Source organism: Mobula birostris, chromosome 4 (assembly GCF_030028105.1).
Source record: "Mobula birostris isolate sMobBir1 chromosome 4, sMobBir1.hap1, whole genome shotgun sequence".
Classification (NCBI taxonomy): domain Eukaryota; kingdom Metazoa; phylum Chordata; class Chondrichthyes; order Myliobatiformes; family Myliobatidae; genus Mobula; species Mobula birostris.
Window position 1 is genome coordinate 85540683 of NC_092373.1, and position 17348 is coordinate 85558030.

Genomic DNA, 17348 nt, shown 5'->3' on the forward strand with positions numbered 1-17348 from the left:
TCAGTGTTAGGGAAGGTTAGCAACTTTAAATGTCTACATGTTATTATTTCAAAGTACCTGTCCTGGGTCCAGCACACAAGTGCAATTATGAACAAAGCACAGCAATGCCTCTACTTCTTTAGGAGTTTGTGGAGATTAGGCATGACTTCTAAAACTTTAACAGTCTTCTATAGATGTGTGGTGGAGAATGTATTGACTGGCTGCAACACAGTCTGGTATGGAAACACCAATGCCCTTGAACAGAAAATCCTCCAAAAAGTAGTAGATAATGCCCAATGCCTCAATGATAAAGCCTTCCCAAACATTGAGCACATTAACAAGAAACACTGTCGCAGGAAAGCAGCATCTATCATTCGGGACCACCACCACCCAGGACATGCTGTCTTGTCACTGTTGCATGAGGCAGAAGGTGCAAAAGCCTCAGGACTCGCATCACCAGATTCAGAAACAGTTATTTCCCCCTCAACCATCAGACTCTTGAGCAAAAGGGGATAACTTCACTTGTCCCATCATTGAAATGTTCCCACAATCTATGGACTCACTTTCAAGGACTCTTCATCTTACGTTCTTGATATCCATTGCTTATTTATTTATTATGATTATTTCCTCTTTTTGTATTTGCAGAGTTTGTTGTCTTTTGCACTCTGGTTGAATGTCCAAGTTGGGTGGTCTTTCATTGATTCTGTATGGTTATTATTCTATTGATTTATTGAGTATGCCCACAAAAAATGAATCTCAGGGTTGTATGTGGTGACATATATTTACTTCGATAAGAAAATTTACTTTGAACTTTAAGCAGACTAAGCCATACCATGACCAATACCAGAAGTTGTAAACATACTCTATTGCAAGTTCCAACACAGGGGGAAATATCTATGTGGATAATGGAAATGTTTCAAGATCTGCATGAAACAGTGCAAGATCCACATTGGCTCCTGGATATTCCTGGCCAATGACCACTAAGTGGAAAAGGAGCATTTGGAGCAGCACAAGAGCCTTATGCTGGTGCACTGGTAGGACTCAGAAACCCAATATAGATGATGGAATGGGTTCATCACCTCATATACTATCTAGCAGGCTATGTCATCAACCACCTCCTGTCGCACATGTAACAATCGATGGACCCATAGTGACCTCATCAGCCACTCACAGAACTCAACTAGAAACAAGTCATCCTTTACCTCGAGGGACTTTCTAAGAAGATGTAGATACCCATGTTCGAATAAGCATTATAGCACTGCAGTAGTCTGCTGCATAACAGAGTCCTAGCATTAATGTAGTGTGCTGTGGGGCATTGATTATTCCCTAATGGAGCATGAGCCAGCAGTTCTTTTTCAGGATGACAGTTCATACTCCCTCTGTCACTGTCACTGCTCTTGATGTTGCCTGTCATCCGGACAGCCCAATGTTCTCCCTGGAAAATGCTAGAGGAAAAGAAATGGAGGGATACAGGCACAGCAGCCCAGACACAGTTTTACCAACAGCAATCCTTTGGGAAATCAATCCCATAAATGGCAAGAAAATGACAAGGTCTAGCAGGTCAACTTATGACCTTTGAGAGTTAACTCTCCTGGCTGTGAATTCTACTCCTTCTCCTTCTGCCTTCTCTGCAAGCAGTTGGCCATCTTTTCCTACACCTAGTCAAGCTACAAGTAAAGCTCCTCGTTCTTGCACACAGAAGCCAACACTGTCTATCAAATGTCTTAACTTCAAATGTTTCACTTTGAACAGGTCTAACAAACATTTTTCCCCGGCTACTCATTAATTAACAAACTGTGAAGGGTCTGAAACCGCTGAGAATTCTTTTCCTTTTATCAGTGAATGTGATTTGTCGTTGGGGAGGGACTGGTGGTACAGGTAAGTGGGGTTCATCTGCTGCTATAATAAAGTTAATGCAATGAATTAGATGGTCATAAATCAATATGGTAAAGTAGGTCTAAAGTCAGAAATGCAGAATGGTTGGCTACACTGAGCAAGTATACGAATGCAATGCATGTGCGACCACACTAGTCAATATTCAGAATAGAAGACGTGTTGTCCAATTTCCTTGTTGCCCTTGATTCCCTTGTCCATTTGATTGGACATCATGTTCCTGAAGAAACAACCCGGCTGCCTCAAGAAGTGATGTAAGCTTGCAACTTTCCTAGTAATGAAGGACTGGAGAGTGGGTAAGATACTGGTGCAGTAATGTAGAAAAATTTGAATTTGAAAGTTGACAAAAGGTAATAGGCATAGAAAAAGTATTTAGAGAATGCCTCTCTACAAATGTTGACCAAACTCAAAATCTACTAAGCATACCACCATCTTTGTTGTGTCTGTAGCAATATCCTGAAATATGTTACTTAACATCATAAAGGTTTCTCAAGGAGTGCAACAGGTCAAAGAGAAAGTTCCCATTATTTTCTTAGGAAAATTAGGGAAATAAATGCACCTTTTTTAGTTTGTCCCAAACCCAGAGAACAAATATAAGATGCACAGAAAATACAGTATATGTGAGGGCCATGTTCCTATTGAAACTACTGTCTAACCCTAGAAAATATATAGTACACCTGTTACCTTCTCAAATTACAACCTGGAGCTGACAGCAAAACTTTGGACATTGATGGAGACATATTGTAGCTTTTAATGCCATTCAGTTTGGATGCCAACACTTGGATTTGCCAAGTCCTTCTGATCTAAGGAAGAGACCCATACTACAGGCTGGACTGTAGAAAAAGCTTCAGCATCATTCAGGTTGAAACATTCTGAGACTCCAAGAGAAATAGCACACAGTCAAATTCCAGAGAGGACAGCCACTTCTCTCTCAACCTCCTGCTGCTATTTCCACGGAGACCATACTAGGGATGAGCAGTGGCCTTCTGTAACTGGATCCAAATATGCAGGTATAAGTTATCCACTGTAAAGAAAAGAGCTGTTTTTCAGTGCAAATCATTAAACATTGATACATTGTTTCTGGGCTCGATCATATCGAGTGAATGAAGAGGGAAAAACTAATTTGTAATAGGAATCAATTGAAGCTGGAACTGGAAATACAGATTAGCCTGGCTTCACTGCTCATCTCTATATACCACTACGATTATTATTTTTCATGGTAAACAAAAGCTATAAACGAACTTCACTTTGCTCTTACCTTCCGACCAACCGGAACCATGGGAAACGATCATAAAATGGATCCCCACCCGTCATAACGTTGTCACAGTCATCAACCACACTGGAAGGCACTTCTGCAGCACGGTCATACATCTCACGCATTAGATCCAGTCTCTGCCTGCAGGAGATACAAGTCAAACACACCAGTCTGAGCCACGTCCTTATAGGCACAGGCACCAAACAGACAAGGATCCATTCAAGTTGCTGGGGTAAGTATTGCTCCATGGAAATTTCTTTTACATCTCTTGTACAGTGGTGCAAGCTAGAGAGTGGTTTATGTAGAGAGAGATATAAAGAATTCAACAAACCAATGAGGGAGGCGAGCTAAATCAAGGGCAAATGATTTCAATACTGAGTAAGGTGACACAAAAAAAGCAAACATGGTTAATGCTTGGCCTCTGTTAGATGTTAATTGCTGGATTCTTAGTTTGAATAATTTTAATATCCATGTAAATGTTCCTGATTAACACTGATGCTACTAAGGGAGCATAATTAAGTTATTTAAGTTGGGTGGACAATAAAACACAGAAGGAAATTGAGAGGTTGAGAAAAGCCAATTAGATTCTAACAGCAGTCCTCAATTTGATTAATTGCAGGGTAATATATACCATATAACAATTACAGCACGGAAACAGGCCACCTCAGCCCTTCTAGTCCGTGCCGAACTCTTACTCTCATCTAGTCCCACCGACCTGCACTCAGCCCATAACCCTCCATTCCCTTCCTGTCCATATATCTATCCAATTTAACTTTAAACGACAACATCGAACCTGCCTTAACCACTTCTGCTGGAAGCTCGTTCCACACAGCCACCACTCTCTGAGTAAAGAAGTTCCCCCTCATGTTACCCCTAAACTTTTGCCCTTTAACTCTCAACTCATGTCCTCGATATGAACCCATGAATGAAATTAAAGGCTACATCTTACAATGAGAGTTTGGGTACATTGCTCCTTAAGTGGACATGCTGCCAAAATTCAGGAAGGGATTTAGTTTTCAGATACTTGTCTCAGGATGGCTGTTGATGACAATTCACTGCTTACTGCCCAAATTGAGTTGTCCCGGAACTGAGTGGATTGCTGAATATTTCAGAGCACTGTTTGAGTCAACTATGGTGTAAAGAGTCTGGAAAAATAAATGAATGCCTGACTGGGTAAGAACAGTCAAGCTCATGCCCTGAGGGATGTTAGTAAAACCAAAGGGTTTTTATGATCAATGTCTTCATAACAAGATATTGCAGATGCTGGAATCTGGAGAAACTCAGTGGTCAGGTGGTATCTGTCGAGAGAAGTAGACATCTACATTTTGGGTCAAGATCATTGCACAATGAGAGTGGTGGGAGAGGGTCTCATAGAACTCCTGTAGAAGAGAGGAGAATGACTTCTTCAAAGTGGGCATAGCTTGAGTAGACTACAGTGCAGTAGTAAAATTCAAAGCTCTCTTTCCATACCTGAGCTTCTCCAGGGTCCAGTAGTGTGTTGCTCCATTCTTCTGGTCTTGGACTTCCACAGCCACAATAGTGCGTGGAAATGGACGCTTCTCTCTGTCCTTAACTGCATCTGGGGGCATGAGGTCAGGAGGCAGGGGGGAGTATAGTGTGTCTGTGAGGAGCACGAATTGGAACTGCACCTGTTTAAAGAGAAGTCCACACTATTGAAGCAAGTTTCAATGGGTCTTTCTTCCAAATATTTACACATCTGGTGACTCTGTGATTAAAGGGATATCTGAGCTTTATTGCATTTGGTTAGCACCTCCTTTTATAGAAATCTTTCCTTCCTCTCACTCGTCAAAAAAGTTGCATTTTGTAAAAAGGTAATAATGCTCACATTCTTCCTTCAAGGTTTCTTAAAGCTGGTTCAGCCTAGCTTCAGTGTGTACACAGCCATTAAAAGACATTCTTTGGAACTGAGACAGAAATCCATTTCTTTCCTTTTTCTGCAGGACTTTTCAACTGCCTTTAGAAAATTTGTAAATTTAACTCCCCTCTAATAGTTCCACATAATCTCCATGTTGCCAACAATTTGCACTGTCATCTCATTTCACTCTCTCTCTTCAACTTAGATCTATTCCTCTCTGGGTGGGTCAGCTTAAAAAGATACACTGAGGGCACTTAGCTCAATCTACTTTATTTCTGGATTTTCCTTAAAATGGTTTGACCTGTATATTCCTGATCAGGTTTACAATTAAGCTATCAGATCTGTTGATAAACTTACAACTTCCTACATAACATCTGCTAGTCATAAGGACCTCATTGCAACTGCATAAGAGACATGTTATTTTGTTTTAACCTTAGCTTCACCCATTCACAGCTGGTAACCAGAGTAGATTAAATGACAACACTACTGAATAAATTTCTCTGTTCCTCAAACATAGCCAACTACCTTTTTCTTCAGCTCGACGCTGATAGCATTGGCCTCCTTCAGGAAGATGGCATTGCCCCAAAGCAGGTCCCGCAACGAGGTAAACTGGTAGCACTTCCACTTACGGAATGCCCACAGTGCCAGCTCAAACTCCCGTTCTGTCCATTGCACTGCGTAGAAAAACAAAATGAGGAAGTAATTGTAGACCAAAAACCACAGGGGTCAGGACTGGTAAATTGAAACAAAAGCCCGGAGTGTCCCAGTGTGTCAGAAGGCAGTGTGTGGGTCACTGTACCTTCTTGTCCCAGAGTGTGACAGGACAGTGTGTGAGCCACTGCACCATCTTGTCCCAGAGTGTGAGTCACTGCACCATCTTGTCCCAGAGTGTGAGGGGACAGTGTGTGAGCCACTGCATCATCTTGTCCCAGAGTGTGACAGGACAGTGTATGAGTCACTGCACCATCTTGTCCCAGAGTGTGAGAGGACAGTGTGTGAGCCACTGCACCATCTTGTCCCAGAGTGTGAGAGGACAGTGTGTGAGCCACTGCACCATCTTGTCCCAGAGTGTGACAGGACAGTGTGTGAGCCACTGCACCATCTTGTCCCAGAGTGTGACAGGACAGTGTGTGAGTCACTGCACCATCTTGTCCCAGAGTGTGAGAGGACAGTGTGTGAGCCACTGCATCATCTTGTCCCAGAGTGTGACAGGACAGTGTATGAGCCACTGCACCATCTTGTCCCAGAGTGTGAGAGGACAGTGTGTGAGCCACTGCACAATCTTGTCCCAGAGTGTGACAGGACAGTGTGTGAGCCACTGCACCATCGTGTCCCAGAGTGTGAGAGGACAGTGTGTGAGCCACTGCACCATCGTGTCCCAGAGTGTGACAGGACAGTGTGTGAGCCACTGCACCATCTTGTCCCAGAGTGTGACAGGACAGTGTGTGAGCCACTGCACCATCTTGTCCCAGAGTGTGACAGGACAGTGTGTGAGCCACTGCACCATCTTGTCCCAGAGTGTGACAGGACAGTGTGTGAGCCACTGCACCATCTTGTCCCAGAGTGTGACAGGACAGTGTGTGAGCCACTGCACCATCTTGTCCCAGAGTGTGACAGGACAGTGTGTGAGCCACTGCACCATCTTGTCCCAGAGTGTGAGAGGACAGTTTGTGAGCCACTGCACCATCTTGTCCCAGAGTGTGAGAGGACAGTGTGTGAGCCACTGCACCATCTTGTCCCAGAGTGTGACAGGACAGTGTGTGAGCCACTGCACCATCTTGTCCCAGAGTGTGACAGGACAGTGTGTGAGCCACTGCACAATCTTGTCCCAGAGTGTGAGAGGACAGTGTGTGAGCCACTGCACCATCTTGTCCCAGAGTGTGAGAGGACAGTGTGTGAGCCACTGCACCATCTTGTCCCAGAGTGTGACAGGACAGTGTGTGAGCCACTGCACCATCTTGTCCCAGAGTGTGACAGGACAGTGTGTGAGCCACTGCACCATCTTGTCCCAGAGTGTGACAGGACAGTGTGTGAGTCACTGTACCTCCTTGTCCCAGAGTGTGAGAGGGCACTGTAGCATGTCATCATTAAAGTCGTTTCAAATGTTTTTGACAAAATGCAATGAAGCTGGACTAACAGCAACAAAAGCTTGGATTATGGGGCTCTGAGAAATGACAAACGTCTGAAAATCCTCCTTATGACATTCCCTTTGCCCGAGGCAGAATTTCCTGGACCAGAGCTGAGTGCACAAGCTCTGAGTACTCTTGAATGAGTTAGGTGGCTCTGCATTTGCTGCAGCAATCTTCTGATCCTCTCCACCAGCTTCATTTCTGATAGCACTGGGAACACTGGACAATAGTGAAACAAAACCAAAAATGGATAGGACTATTCCCTCACCTTCCTCCTCTGGTTCTTCATCTTCCTGTGCATTGTCTTGGTAAAAACAGGAATCCATCTGCTTTTGTAAAGCTTCTAGTCTGCTTTCATAGTCCTGGAATAGTAGACAAAAGAAGCATTGAAAAGCTCTTAACTTTTGCAGCCAACATTACTAATGCCGAAAATTAAGATTTCCAGCACCTCGAGTGCCTATTGCACATAAAATTCCTTCTCCAAATATGTTACCTTGACTTCTGTGATCAGCTAGCATCATTCATTGCCATGGAATTAGAAAAATTCCACTGGGCCCAGTTTTGTGAGTGAGCAAAAATAATTCACATCAGCTAGTATTGACTGAAATGAATCTAGAGAAACACTCACAACACGCTGGAGGAACTCAGCAGGTCGGGCAGCATCCGTGGAAAAGATTGGTCGACATTTCAGGCCGCAACGAAGGGTTCCGGCCCGAACCGTCCACCGATCTTTTCCACGGATGCTGCCCGACCTGCTGAGTTCCTCCAGCGTGTTGTGAGTGTTGCTTTGACCCCAGCATCTGTAGATTATTTTGTGTTTTGTGTTTGTGTTTATGAATTTAGAGAAATGCTTTGTGCCTGGAATAATTAAATTTATTTTTGTTTCAGGTAATTATTATTTGCAAAGCCTTTTAGTTGCTGATTGCCAATTGCTGTCTTCTAAATCATGCGTCTCACCAAAATCTCAGCTGATGGCTGTGAGATGAAATTTAGCGATTGTGCATCCTGTTATAGTTCTCTTTGTGATGTTCCAACACCTGACTAAGTTGCAGTTCTTAAGTAATTGGAATGAGAAAGACAAAAAGATGAAAGGTGAGGAGGGAGATGGAGAAATGGGAAGAGGATCAGTGTTAGATTATCAAGAGCCCATGATAAGGGAGCATGAGTCGAGGTGTTTCTGGGAATGAGAAAGGGGATTAGGAATGACGACTAGTCACAGTCCCATGAGCAGACATTCCGAAGGCATGCATGCATGTCGGTCACCTTCTGGTTATCTCTTGCAGCACGTGGTTGTACATCACCCTCTCCTGCAATGGTGCCCTCTGAAGTGTGTTTGGATAATGCAGTTAACAGCTGTGCAAGCTGTGAGACATGCAAGATGTGGGCACGTGGCCAAGTGGTTAAGGCATTGGACTAGCGACCTGAAGGTCGTGAGTTTGAGCCCCAGCCAAGGGAACGTGTTGTGTCCTTGAGCAAGGCACTTAATCACACATTGCTCTGTGACGACACTGGTGCCAAGCTGTATGGGTCCTAATGCCCTTCCCTTGGACAACATTGGTGTCGTGGAGAGAGGAGACTTGCAGCATGGGCAACTGCTGGTCTTCCATACAACCTTGCCCAGGCCTGCGCCCTGGAGAGTGAAGACTCTCCAGGCACAGATCCATGGTCTCGCAAGACTAACGGATGCCTTAAAGCTGTGAGATGTGGACGTGAGGCTGACAGTGGTGTAGAGTTAGAGGTTGCAGCAAAACATGTGAACGTGCAAGGTTACTGAACCTCTGGTAGCACTGCATCTAGATCTTGGGGTATCCTGCCACTGACCGCTGAAGCTATCTATCTCTGGCACTTTTGATTGCCTGGCTGGGGATATCTCTCATTCACCTACAGAGCCATCCTTCCTACTTTTCACCTCCTTCACAAAGCCTTCCTAAATCTTGGATCTGACTCGCTGCCACAATGTGCCCAGAGTTAACGTTTCCCAGATCAGATTCCATTTCCGCACCATTGCTAATGCCTGTTTCTGGCTGACTGGTGCCACCGCCACAACCTCTTACTCAATGTCAGCAAGAACGACGAGTTGATTACTGACTTCAGGAGGAAGAAACCAGAGCTCCTCATTGGAGGATCAGCAACTTTAAATTCTTCAGTGTTATCATTTTGGAGGACCTGTCCTGGGCCCAGCCAGTAAGTGAAATTGCGAAGAAAGCACGGCAGCGCCTCTACTTCCATAGAAGTTTGAGAAGATTTGGCATGACATCTAAAACTTTGACAAACCTCTATAGATGTGTGATGGAGAGTATACTGACTGGCTGCATCACAGCCTGGTATGAAAATGGGAAATCCTGAGTAATGTTTATGTCCCAATCCATCACAGGTAAATCCTTCCCCACCATTGAGTACACCTACATGGAGCATCATTGTAGGAAAGCTGAATCCATTACCAGAGTCCCTCACCGCCCAGATTATGCTCTCTTCTTACTGCAGCCTTCAGAAAAAAGGTTCAGGAGCCTCAGAACTGACACCATCAGGCTCAGGAACAGTTACCACCCCTCAATCATCAGGCTCTTGAACCAGAGGGGATAACTTCACTTGCCCTGTCACTGAAATGTTCCAACTATCTGTGGACTCACTTTCAAGGACTCTTCATCTCAGTTTCTTCATATTTATTGCTTATTTATTATTATTATTATTATATATTTTTGTATTTACAGTTTATTATGTATTTATTGCTTATGTATTTATTGTTATTATTATTATTATTATATATTTTTGTATTTACAGTTTATGTATTTATTATTACTATATATTTTTGTATTTGCGGTTGGCCTTTTGCACGTTAGTTGAACACCCATGTTGGTGTGCTCTTTCATTGATTCTATGACGCTTATTATTCTATTATGGATTTATTGAGTATGCGTGCAAGAAAATTAATCTCAGGGTTGTACATGACGACATATATGTACACTGATAATAAATTTACTTACAATTTATACCTCTTCTCCCCACTTTAAGAAGTGTTGGCTGGGATTAAACAGCTTGGGCTACCTTTAATGAATCCTAGCCACATATGATATTGGACCCTCTCCAGTAAATCGAGCCGATTAACATTTCAGGTAAGACTGACGGACACAGAAAACATTCTGGTGAGCTGGCAGGACAAATTTGATAGGACATGAAGCCTGGAATAAATGGCCAGCATTAACTGAGCACCACAACTCAAATGCCCACTTTCAGCGATGATTCAATTTACCACCCCTCACACCCAAATGATATTACCTCAATGCTGAGGGTGGCCATTCAGGATACCGACTCTGTGGTGGCTCTTGTAAAGAACCATCTTGTCCATATATCCCCACCCACGAGTTCATGTTTGCTGGGAATTATCCAATTACCTATTGAATGACATCCACCAGCCTTTCAACAGCGTCCTACTGTTAGCACTTTGATGACACCATCAACGAGCATAAACACAGGATTCTGGATACCACGAAGCATGTCTTATAAGGAAAGGTGGAGCGAACTAGCGCTTTTCTCCTTTGACCAAAGGAAGGTGAGAGGTGACTTGATTGAGGAGTATAAGGGGCATAGATAGGACGGACAGTTTGCTCCTTTTTCTCCAGGGTGGCTATGGTTAATACCAAAGGACATACTTCTCTAGCTGAGTGGAGAAAGGTTTAGAGGAGACCCCAGAGATAGTGTTTCATCTGGCACGGTGTGAAAAAACCTAAGGGCATTTAATAGACTCTTAGATAGGCACAGAGATGAAAGAAAAATGGAGAGTTATGAGCTATGTAGGGGGGAAGGGTTAAATTGATAATGAGTAGGTTAAAAGATTGGCTCAACATGGTGACCAAAGGGCTCATTCTATGTTGTACTGTCCAATGTTCTATGTTCTAAGGGCACACAGAAGAGCAATGGTGAATGGTTAGAAGACCAACTATCCACCACCTATCTGGCAGTACGATGCAAATTCCAACCACGTGTAACTTAAAGTTTGTTCTCTCGTGTTGTCTCTGGCTCTTTGTAAATCATCTGAACTTTACGTCCTTAGTTGTAGATTAGAGACAATAGAAACAGTTCTTTTTAAACAGGCACATTCAATCTTATCCACTCTCCCTTCTCAGAGGAGAGCAATCCCTGTTTCATAGAAACATAGAAAATAGGTGCAGGAGTAGGCCATTCGGCCCTTCGAGCCTACACCGCCATTCAGTATGATCATGGCTGATCATCCAACTCAGAACCCTGTACCAGCCTTCCCTCCATACCCCCGATCCCCGTAGCCACAAGGGCCATATCTAACTCCCTCTTAAATATAGCCAATGAACTGGCCTCAACTGTTTCCTATGGCAGAGAATTCCACAGATTCACCACTCTCTGTGTGAAGAAGTTTTTCCTAATCTTGGTACTAAAAGGCTTTCCCTTTATCCTCAAGCTGTGACCCCTCGTTCTGGACTTCCCTTCCATTTCACAATTTATTCACTTCAATAAGACATAGGAACAGGGTTAGGCCATTTGCTCATGGAGTCTCTTCCTCCATTCTATCATGGCTGATTCATTATGCTTCTCAACCCTCTTCTCCTGCCTTCTCCCTGTAACCTTTGATGCCCTTACTAATCAGCAACCTATCTACCCCGCTTTAAATACACCTAATGATGTGGCCTCTACAGCTGTCCGTGGCAATGAATTTCACAGATTCACCACCCAGTAACTCCAATAATTCAACACCCTCAGGATTTTAGTAATGCTGGACTAGCTAATTTTCTGGAATTTTGGAAGTCAATCTTATTAATACAGTCATATTTTATTTAAGTTTTTTGACATGTTGCAATGCAGGACAATAAAGTTTCTGAGAACTCAGGGAGTTTAAAGGGAACAGGAAATGTATAGGCACTCCAGACCCTGGTTCTGGCTACACTTTCCTGACCCCTGGGGTTCCAGCCCAACCCTGGTTCTGGTTGCACCACAGAGGCTCTGGCTGCACACTCCCTGACCTCTGGCTCACACTCAGACTACAATGATTGAGACAGATGCCAAGCCATCACAATTTCCAAGCAACCAGATACAATCACCAAGTTATAAAATCATACAGCATGGAAAGAAACCTTTGGCTCAAATGGCCCAGGCTGTCCAAGGTGCTCCATCCGAGTTAAGTCCCATTTGCCAGTGTTTGGCCCATGACCTGCTCAACCTTTCCAATCCATGACCATGCCCAACTGTTCTATTAACAGTTGTTATTTTACCTGCCTCAGTCACTTCCTCTGGCAGCTCATTCTGCATAGATACCACCCTTTGTGTAAACATGTTGTTCCTCAAGTTTCTACTCAATCTTTCCCCTCTCAGCTTAAACTTAATCCCCCTAGTTCTTGATTCCTCAACCTTGGGAAAAATATCCAAGCATTTACCCGATCTATGCCTGTTATGATTTTATATACCTCTATCAGAGCACCTCGCAGTCCCTGTCCACTCTCTCCCTACAACCCAGTCCCTCATAACTTGGCTGCATCCTTCTACATCCTGATGCTAGACTATCAGATTTTTGTATAACTCAACTCTGGGAAAAATTCCTTGGACTCCTGTTCAAAAGATTCCATTCACTGGAGTCAGACTAGGTCACCCTTAATCTGAAAGATTAGCTCAGTTTCTCTCTCTTCAGACACTGCACGACCAGTTGATCATTTTTAGCATTCTCTGTATTTTCATCTGTCTTCAGCCTATTTGCCAACTCCTTCATCCAGGAGTTCCTACAATTCTCATGCCCACCCATTCTGTCCCCTTGTGGGTGTGTGTACAGCTTCCAAACCATCTCATCTTTAAAAAGATGCCTGCTATATTTTTATGTCCTGGTCCTTGACTCTACCAACATGACAGCTAGCCTCACTTCACCAAAATTAACTGGTTTCTGTTGTTAGCTGAGTGAGCCTTAACAAACTGTGATGTCACATACCAGCCGCTGTTGTTCCAACAGTAAATCAGCTTCCTCCTTTTCTCTCCGGTACTGGGTCTCTAGTTCTTGAAGCCTAAGAAACAATCCAATAAATAAAATATGGGTGCCAGCCCAACCCAAAACTTAACTAAGTTTTTTGTAAACAAGGACTATTTTCATGGAATAAAGCCAGATTATTTTCTACAAACAAACTCATAAATTAATACTACCATTCCAAAAAAAAATGTAATTGAACATAGACTATTACGTGGGACTAAATGCAGCTGCTGACATTTGATGGGTTGTACAAAGAACTTTACAGTTAAACCCTCTCTGGACACCATTATTCTTCCACAATCCTCAGTTACCTTTGTTCCATCTCCTGCTTCATGTCAATGCCCTGCTTCTCCAGCAGTTCTCGCTGGGCAAAAGCCCAGTCCACAGGCTCAACTGGTGTTTCTGCACAAGGCGTCTTGTCGCGCTCTTGACGTGCTTGTTCAGGGTGATTGAAACGGAAAACGTGGCTCTTCCCCATGATAATACGGTTTCCTTTGAAGGCAAGAAATGAAAAAAAAAATTCATCACCATGATTGTAAGGAAGTTACAGTAATTGCCTAAGATTTTCGGCATCTGTCCTTTTTGAAAGTCCATTATTCAGCAGTGATTAAATGTGGTCTCCTTCAGGCTGGACTCTGCTATAGCTGGAATACTATGTCTAGTTTCGAATCCCAGATGAAGGGCGGTACTCCTTTGTCCAAGGAAATGGAAGAGCTCTACGCCGATTGGAAGGCTGAGCAATGACAGAAGTCCCTTCCTTTAAAGTCTGATCAATGCAACACACACAAATGCTGGAGGAACTCAGCAGGTCAGGCAGTATCTATGGAAATGAATAAACAGTCAACGTTTTGTGTCGAGACCCTTCTTTAGGACTGGAAAGGAAGGGGGAAGATGCCAGAATGAAAAGCTGGGGGAAGAAGGAAGATAGATAGGAGGTATTAAGTGAAGCCAGCTGGGTTGGAAAGGTAAAGGGGGGGGGGGAGAGAGGAAAGAATCTGATAGGAGAGGAGAGTGGACAATAGGAGAAGGGGAAGGAGGAATGGACTCAGCGTGAGGTGACAGGCAGGTGAGAAGAGGTAGGAGACAGAGTGGGGAATATAAGAAGAGGGGAGGGGGAAGTGTGATCAAAGTATTGAACAGGAAGGGTAAAGAAAGACTTGCACCTGTTGAGCACTGTCAGGGCATCTCAAAGTGCTGACAGCTAATAAAATATTTTCCAGGTGACTCATTACTGTATTGTGGAATATAAAGCAACAGATCTGTACATAGCAAGCTCCCATAAACAGAATACCATTATGATTTCAGTAGAACTTAGTTTTAATGATACTGTTTGAGGAATATGCTGGCTGAGACACTGAGGAGCGTTCTGCTGCTCTTCTTCAGAGTGAAGTTGTGTCTACCTGGGAGGGCAGTGAGCTTTTAGTAGAGCTACTAGGACTTGATGTTTCAATCCCTATAGTAAGTCAGCACTCTCGATGTTGGCAGTGGGCTTGGAGTGGTGACAAGGAGGGAGGGTAGGTACGTCATCGAGGTCATCAGGTGGGCACCCTCCTTCTTTGATGTTTCGTTGATAAGTCCACGACGTCTCCAGGGGGCTCAACAGTGCTACCTGGCGTCCCAGATACACCCCCCTCAGATCCATACCCTCCTGTCTTCATCTTGCAGCCCAGTTGTTGTCTTTCCTTTTAATCCAAATCCAATTGCTGCTTTCTTGAATTAATATCTTATCTAAAAGACAACATCTTCAACAACATAGCACTCCCTCAGTGTTGTCTGGAACTTCAGTCCTTCAAAACTATGAGTTGAACCTATAGGTTCTGACTGAGATAAGAATGCAACCACTGAGCCACAGCAGAGACACACAGTGAAAATGAAAAGCCTATTGCTCTTACAAATAGTCAGGGCCAAAAGTGAGCAATCTTATGAGCAGCACTCAGTGACCTGAAATTATATGAATCATGATAAGACTATTAGACGTTACTGCAGAATTACTCCTGAGACAACAGTAAGGAAGGCAAATGCAATACTAGTATTTATTTCGAGAAGGCTAGAATATAAAAGCAGGGATATAATGCTGATGATTTACAAGACATTGGTCAGACCACATTTGGAGAATTGACGAAGGTTAACGAGAATGATCCCAAGGATGAAAGGGTTAATGCACAAGGAGCATTTTATGGTTCTGGGCCTGTACTCACTGGCATTTAGAAGAATGAGGGGTGAATCTCATTGAAACCCGCTGGATACTAAAAAAGGCCTAGAGTGGACGTGGAGAAGATGCTTCTAAAAGTATGAGTGTTCAGGACCAGGTGGCAGAGACTCAGAATAGAGAGATGTCCCTTTAGAACAGTGATGAAGAACAATTTCTTTAGCCAGAGGATGGTGAGTTTGTGGAATTCACTGCCACAAATAGCTGAGGAGGGCAAGACATTGTGTATGTTTAAAGCGGAGGTTAATATGCTCTGATTGGAAAGGGTGTCAAAGACAGCAGGGAGAAGACAGGAGAGTGGGTTTGAGGGGGAAAATAAATCAATTGTGATCAATTGGTGGAACAGACTCAACGGGCTGAGCAGCCATATTTTGCTCCTATGTCTTGTAGTCTTATGATAGAGCTATGTAAAGTTAAGAGGGCCATAGTCAGGTAGATAGCAAGAAACTTCTCTACATGCACAGGTGTTGAACACCAGAAGGTACAAGTTAATGTGAAGGGTAAGAGGTACAGAGGAGATATGAAGAACATTTTTTTTTCACACCAGGGATGCAATCTGGAACACTCTGCCTGAGAAGGTGTTGGACACAGGTGCTCCCACAACACTTAGACTGGGTTAGCACTAGAATTGCAAAGGCATAATAAGCTACGATGCAAGTATTGTAACACGAAATAGAATAGACATTAATTGATGCCTAGCATTGACAAGGTGGGCCAAAGGGCCTGTATCCATGAGGTATTATTCTATGACCCAAAATGCGGCCATGATACGCACCTGATCTAAGAACAGTTGGTTCAGTCACTTGCTTTCCATTGAGGTATGTGTCTGCTCCTTCACATGGTTCAAGAATGACAATCACTATAAAGCAAAAGAAAAGTACTGAGAGGTTTGATCGTGCTGCTTAACTGTACAAATCACCCTGCGGCTTCAGTTGGTCTCCATGCTCCCCCTGCAGTCCACACGGATGAGTGCAGCTTCCAGCATGCACGTTGGCCTTGCTTGACAAATTCTCCTGCTCACGTGCTTACCTTTTAGAAAACTGAAGCTAGATTTTAAGCTTTCTTAATTATATCATTTAGTGAATATGTTACTGGGCTAAAATCAAAAGAAAATGCTCAGTAAGATACCATGAGGACATGTTCATTAAAGCACACAACCATAAAAAGCTGATATTAGTAAAGTAATCATGATGCTGTTAAACTGTCACAATATTATAACTAGCTCAGTATTATCCTTCAGTGCATCTTAAATTTCAAGAAGGCTCATTGAAATGATCCAGAAATCTCTGGAGATGTAAACAAGAAGCTAGAACAAAGCTCGAGAGAAGTAAGTTGAAATCCCATTTAGAGCTAAAGAGATTAAAGGCTGTTAAAATAAAGGCTGTGGAATTTAAAGTAGGACAATTAGTGACTATTAAATTACTACATTGTCATTAAAATCCATCCCATTCCTTTATGTCCTTTAGGGAAAAAATCTACTATTAACCGCTACGTGACTCTAGTTGTAATTAAATCTCAACTACCCTCTGAAATAGAGTAGAAATCCACTTACTCCTGCCCCAACAATTGCATCACAAGGTTAGCAAAAGTTTCAGTGGCACCTCAACATCATCTTCCTACAAGTACATAGGGGATTAATGTTGGCTATGGCATTAAGATGCACATGAAAAGCAGCCAAAAGGCCACTGAGTGACTAATTCCATCGCTCACGCAGCACAAAAGTTTGAGTGGACTTCTGCGGGCTGCTTTTCTTTGAATACAAAGCAATATCAAAAGTGAGGACCTTCAGTCCAAATTAGAACTTCTCTCAAACATAGGATTAAAATTTAAGGTATTCACACCAAACACAGCCTGTATCACAGCAGATAAATTGATGTTTCACATGAATATGTAACTCGTAGGTTAAAGGATCATTTGGCTGAAACTCAAGAAGTTACCTTGGTCAGTATTAGAGCATATTCTGGACTTAGGAGGTATAACAAAATATTAACTTCAGCAACCAAACTTTAGATCTGAACATGGACTGT

At 43.2% G+C, this 17348-nt stretch overlaps 1 protein-coding gene across 3 annotated transcripts in view; it reads right to left on the reverse strand.

Annotated features, from left to right (window-relative positions):
• Positions 1-17348, reverse strand: part of kif1aa (kinesin family member 1Aa) — a 503440-nt gene that overhangs the window by 333815 nt on the left and 152277 nt on the right. For all 3 annotated transcript variants that reach the window (XM_072255712.1, XM_072255711.1, XM_072255713.1), the window contains exons 18-24: positions 16097-16180; positions 13424-13604; positions 13077-13149; positions 7401-7494; positions 5529-5677; positions 4598-4776; positions 3131-3268 (exon numbers count right to left, since the gene is read on the reverse strand). In XM_072255712.1, coding sequence (XP_072111813.1) covers positions 3131-3268; positions 4598-4776; positions 5529-5677; positions 7401-7494; positions 13077-13149; positions 13424-13604; positions 16097-16180 — 898 coding nt within the window. The remainder of the gene's footprint in view (positions 1-3130; positions 3269-4597; positions 4777-5528; positions 5678-7400; positions 7495-13076; positions 13150-13423; positions 13605-16096; positions 16181-17348) is intronic.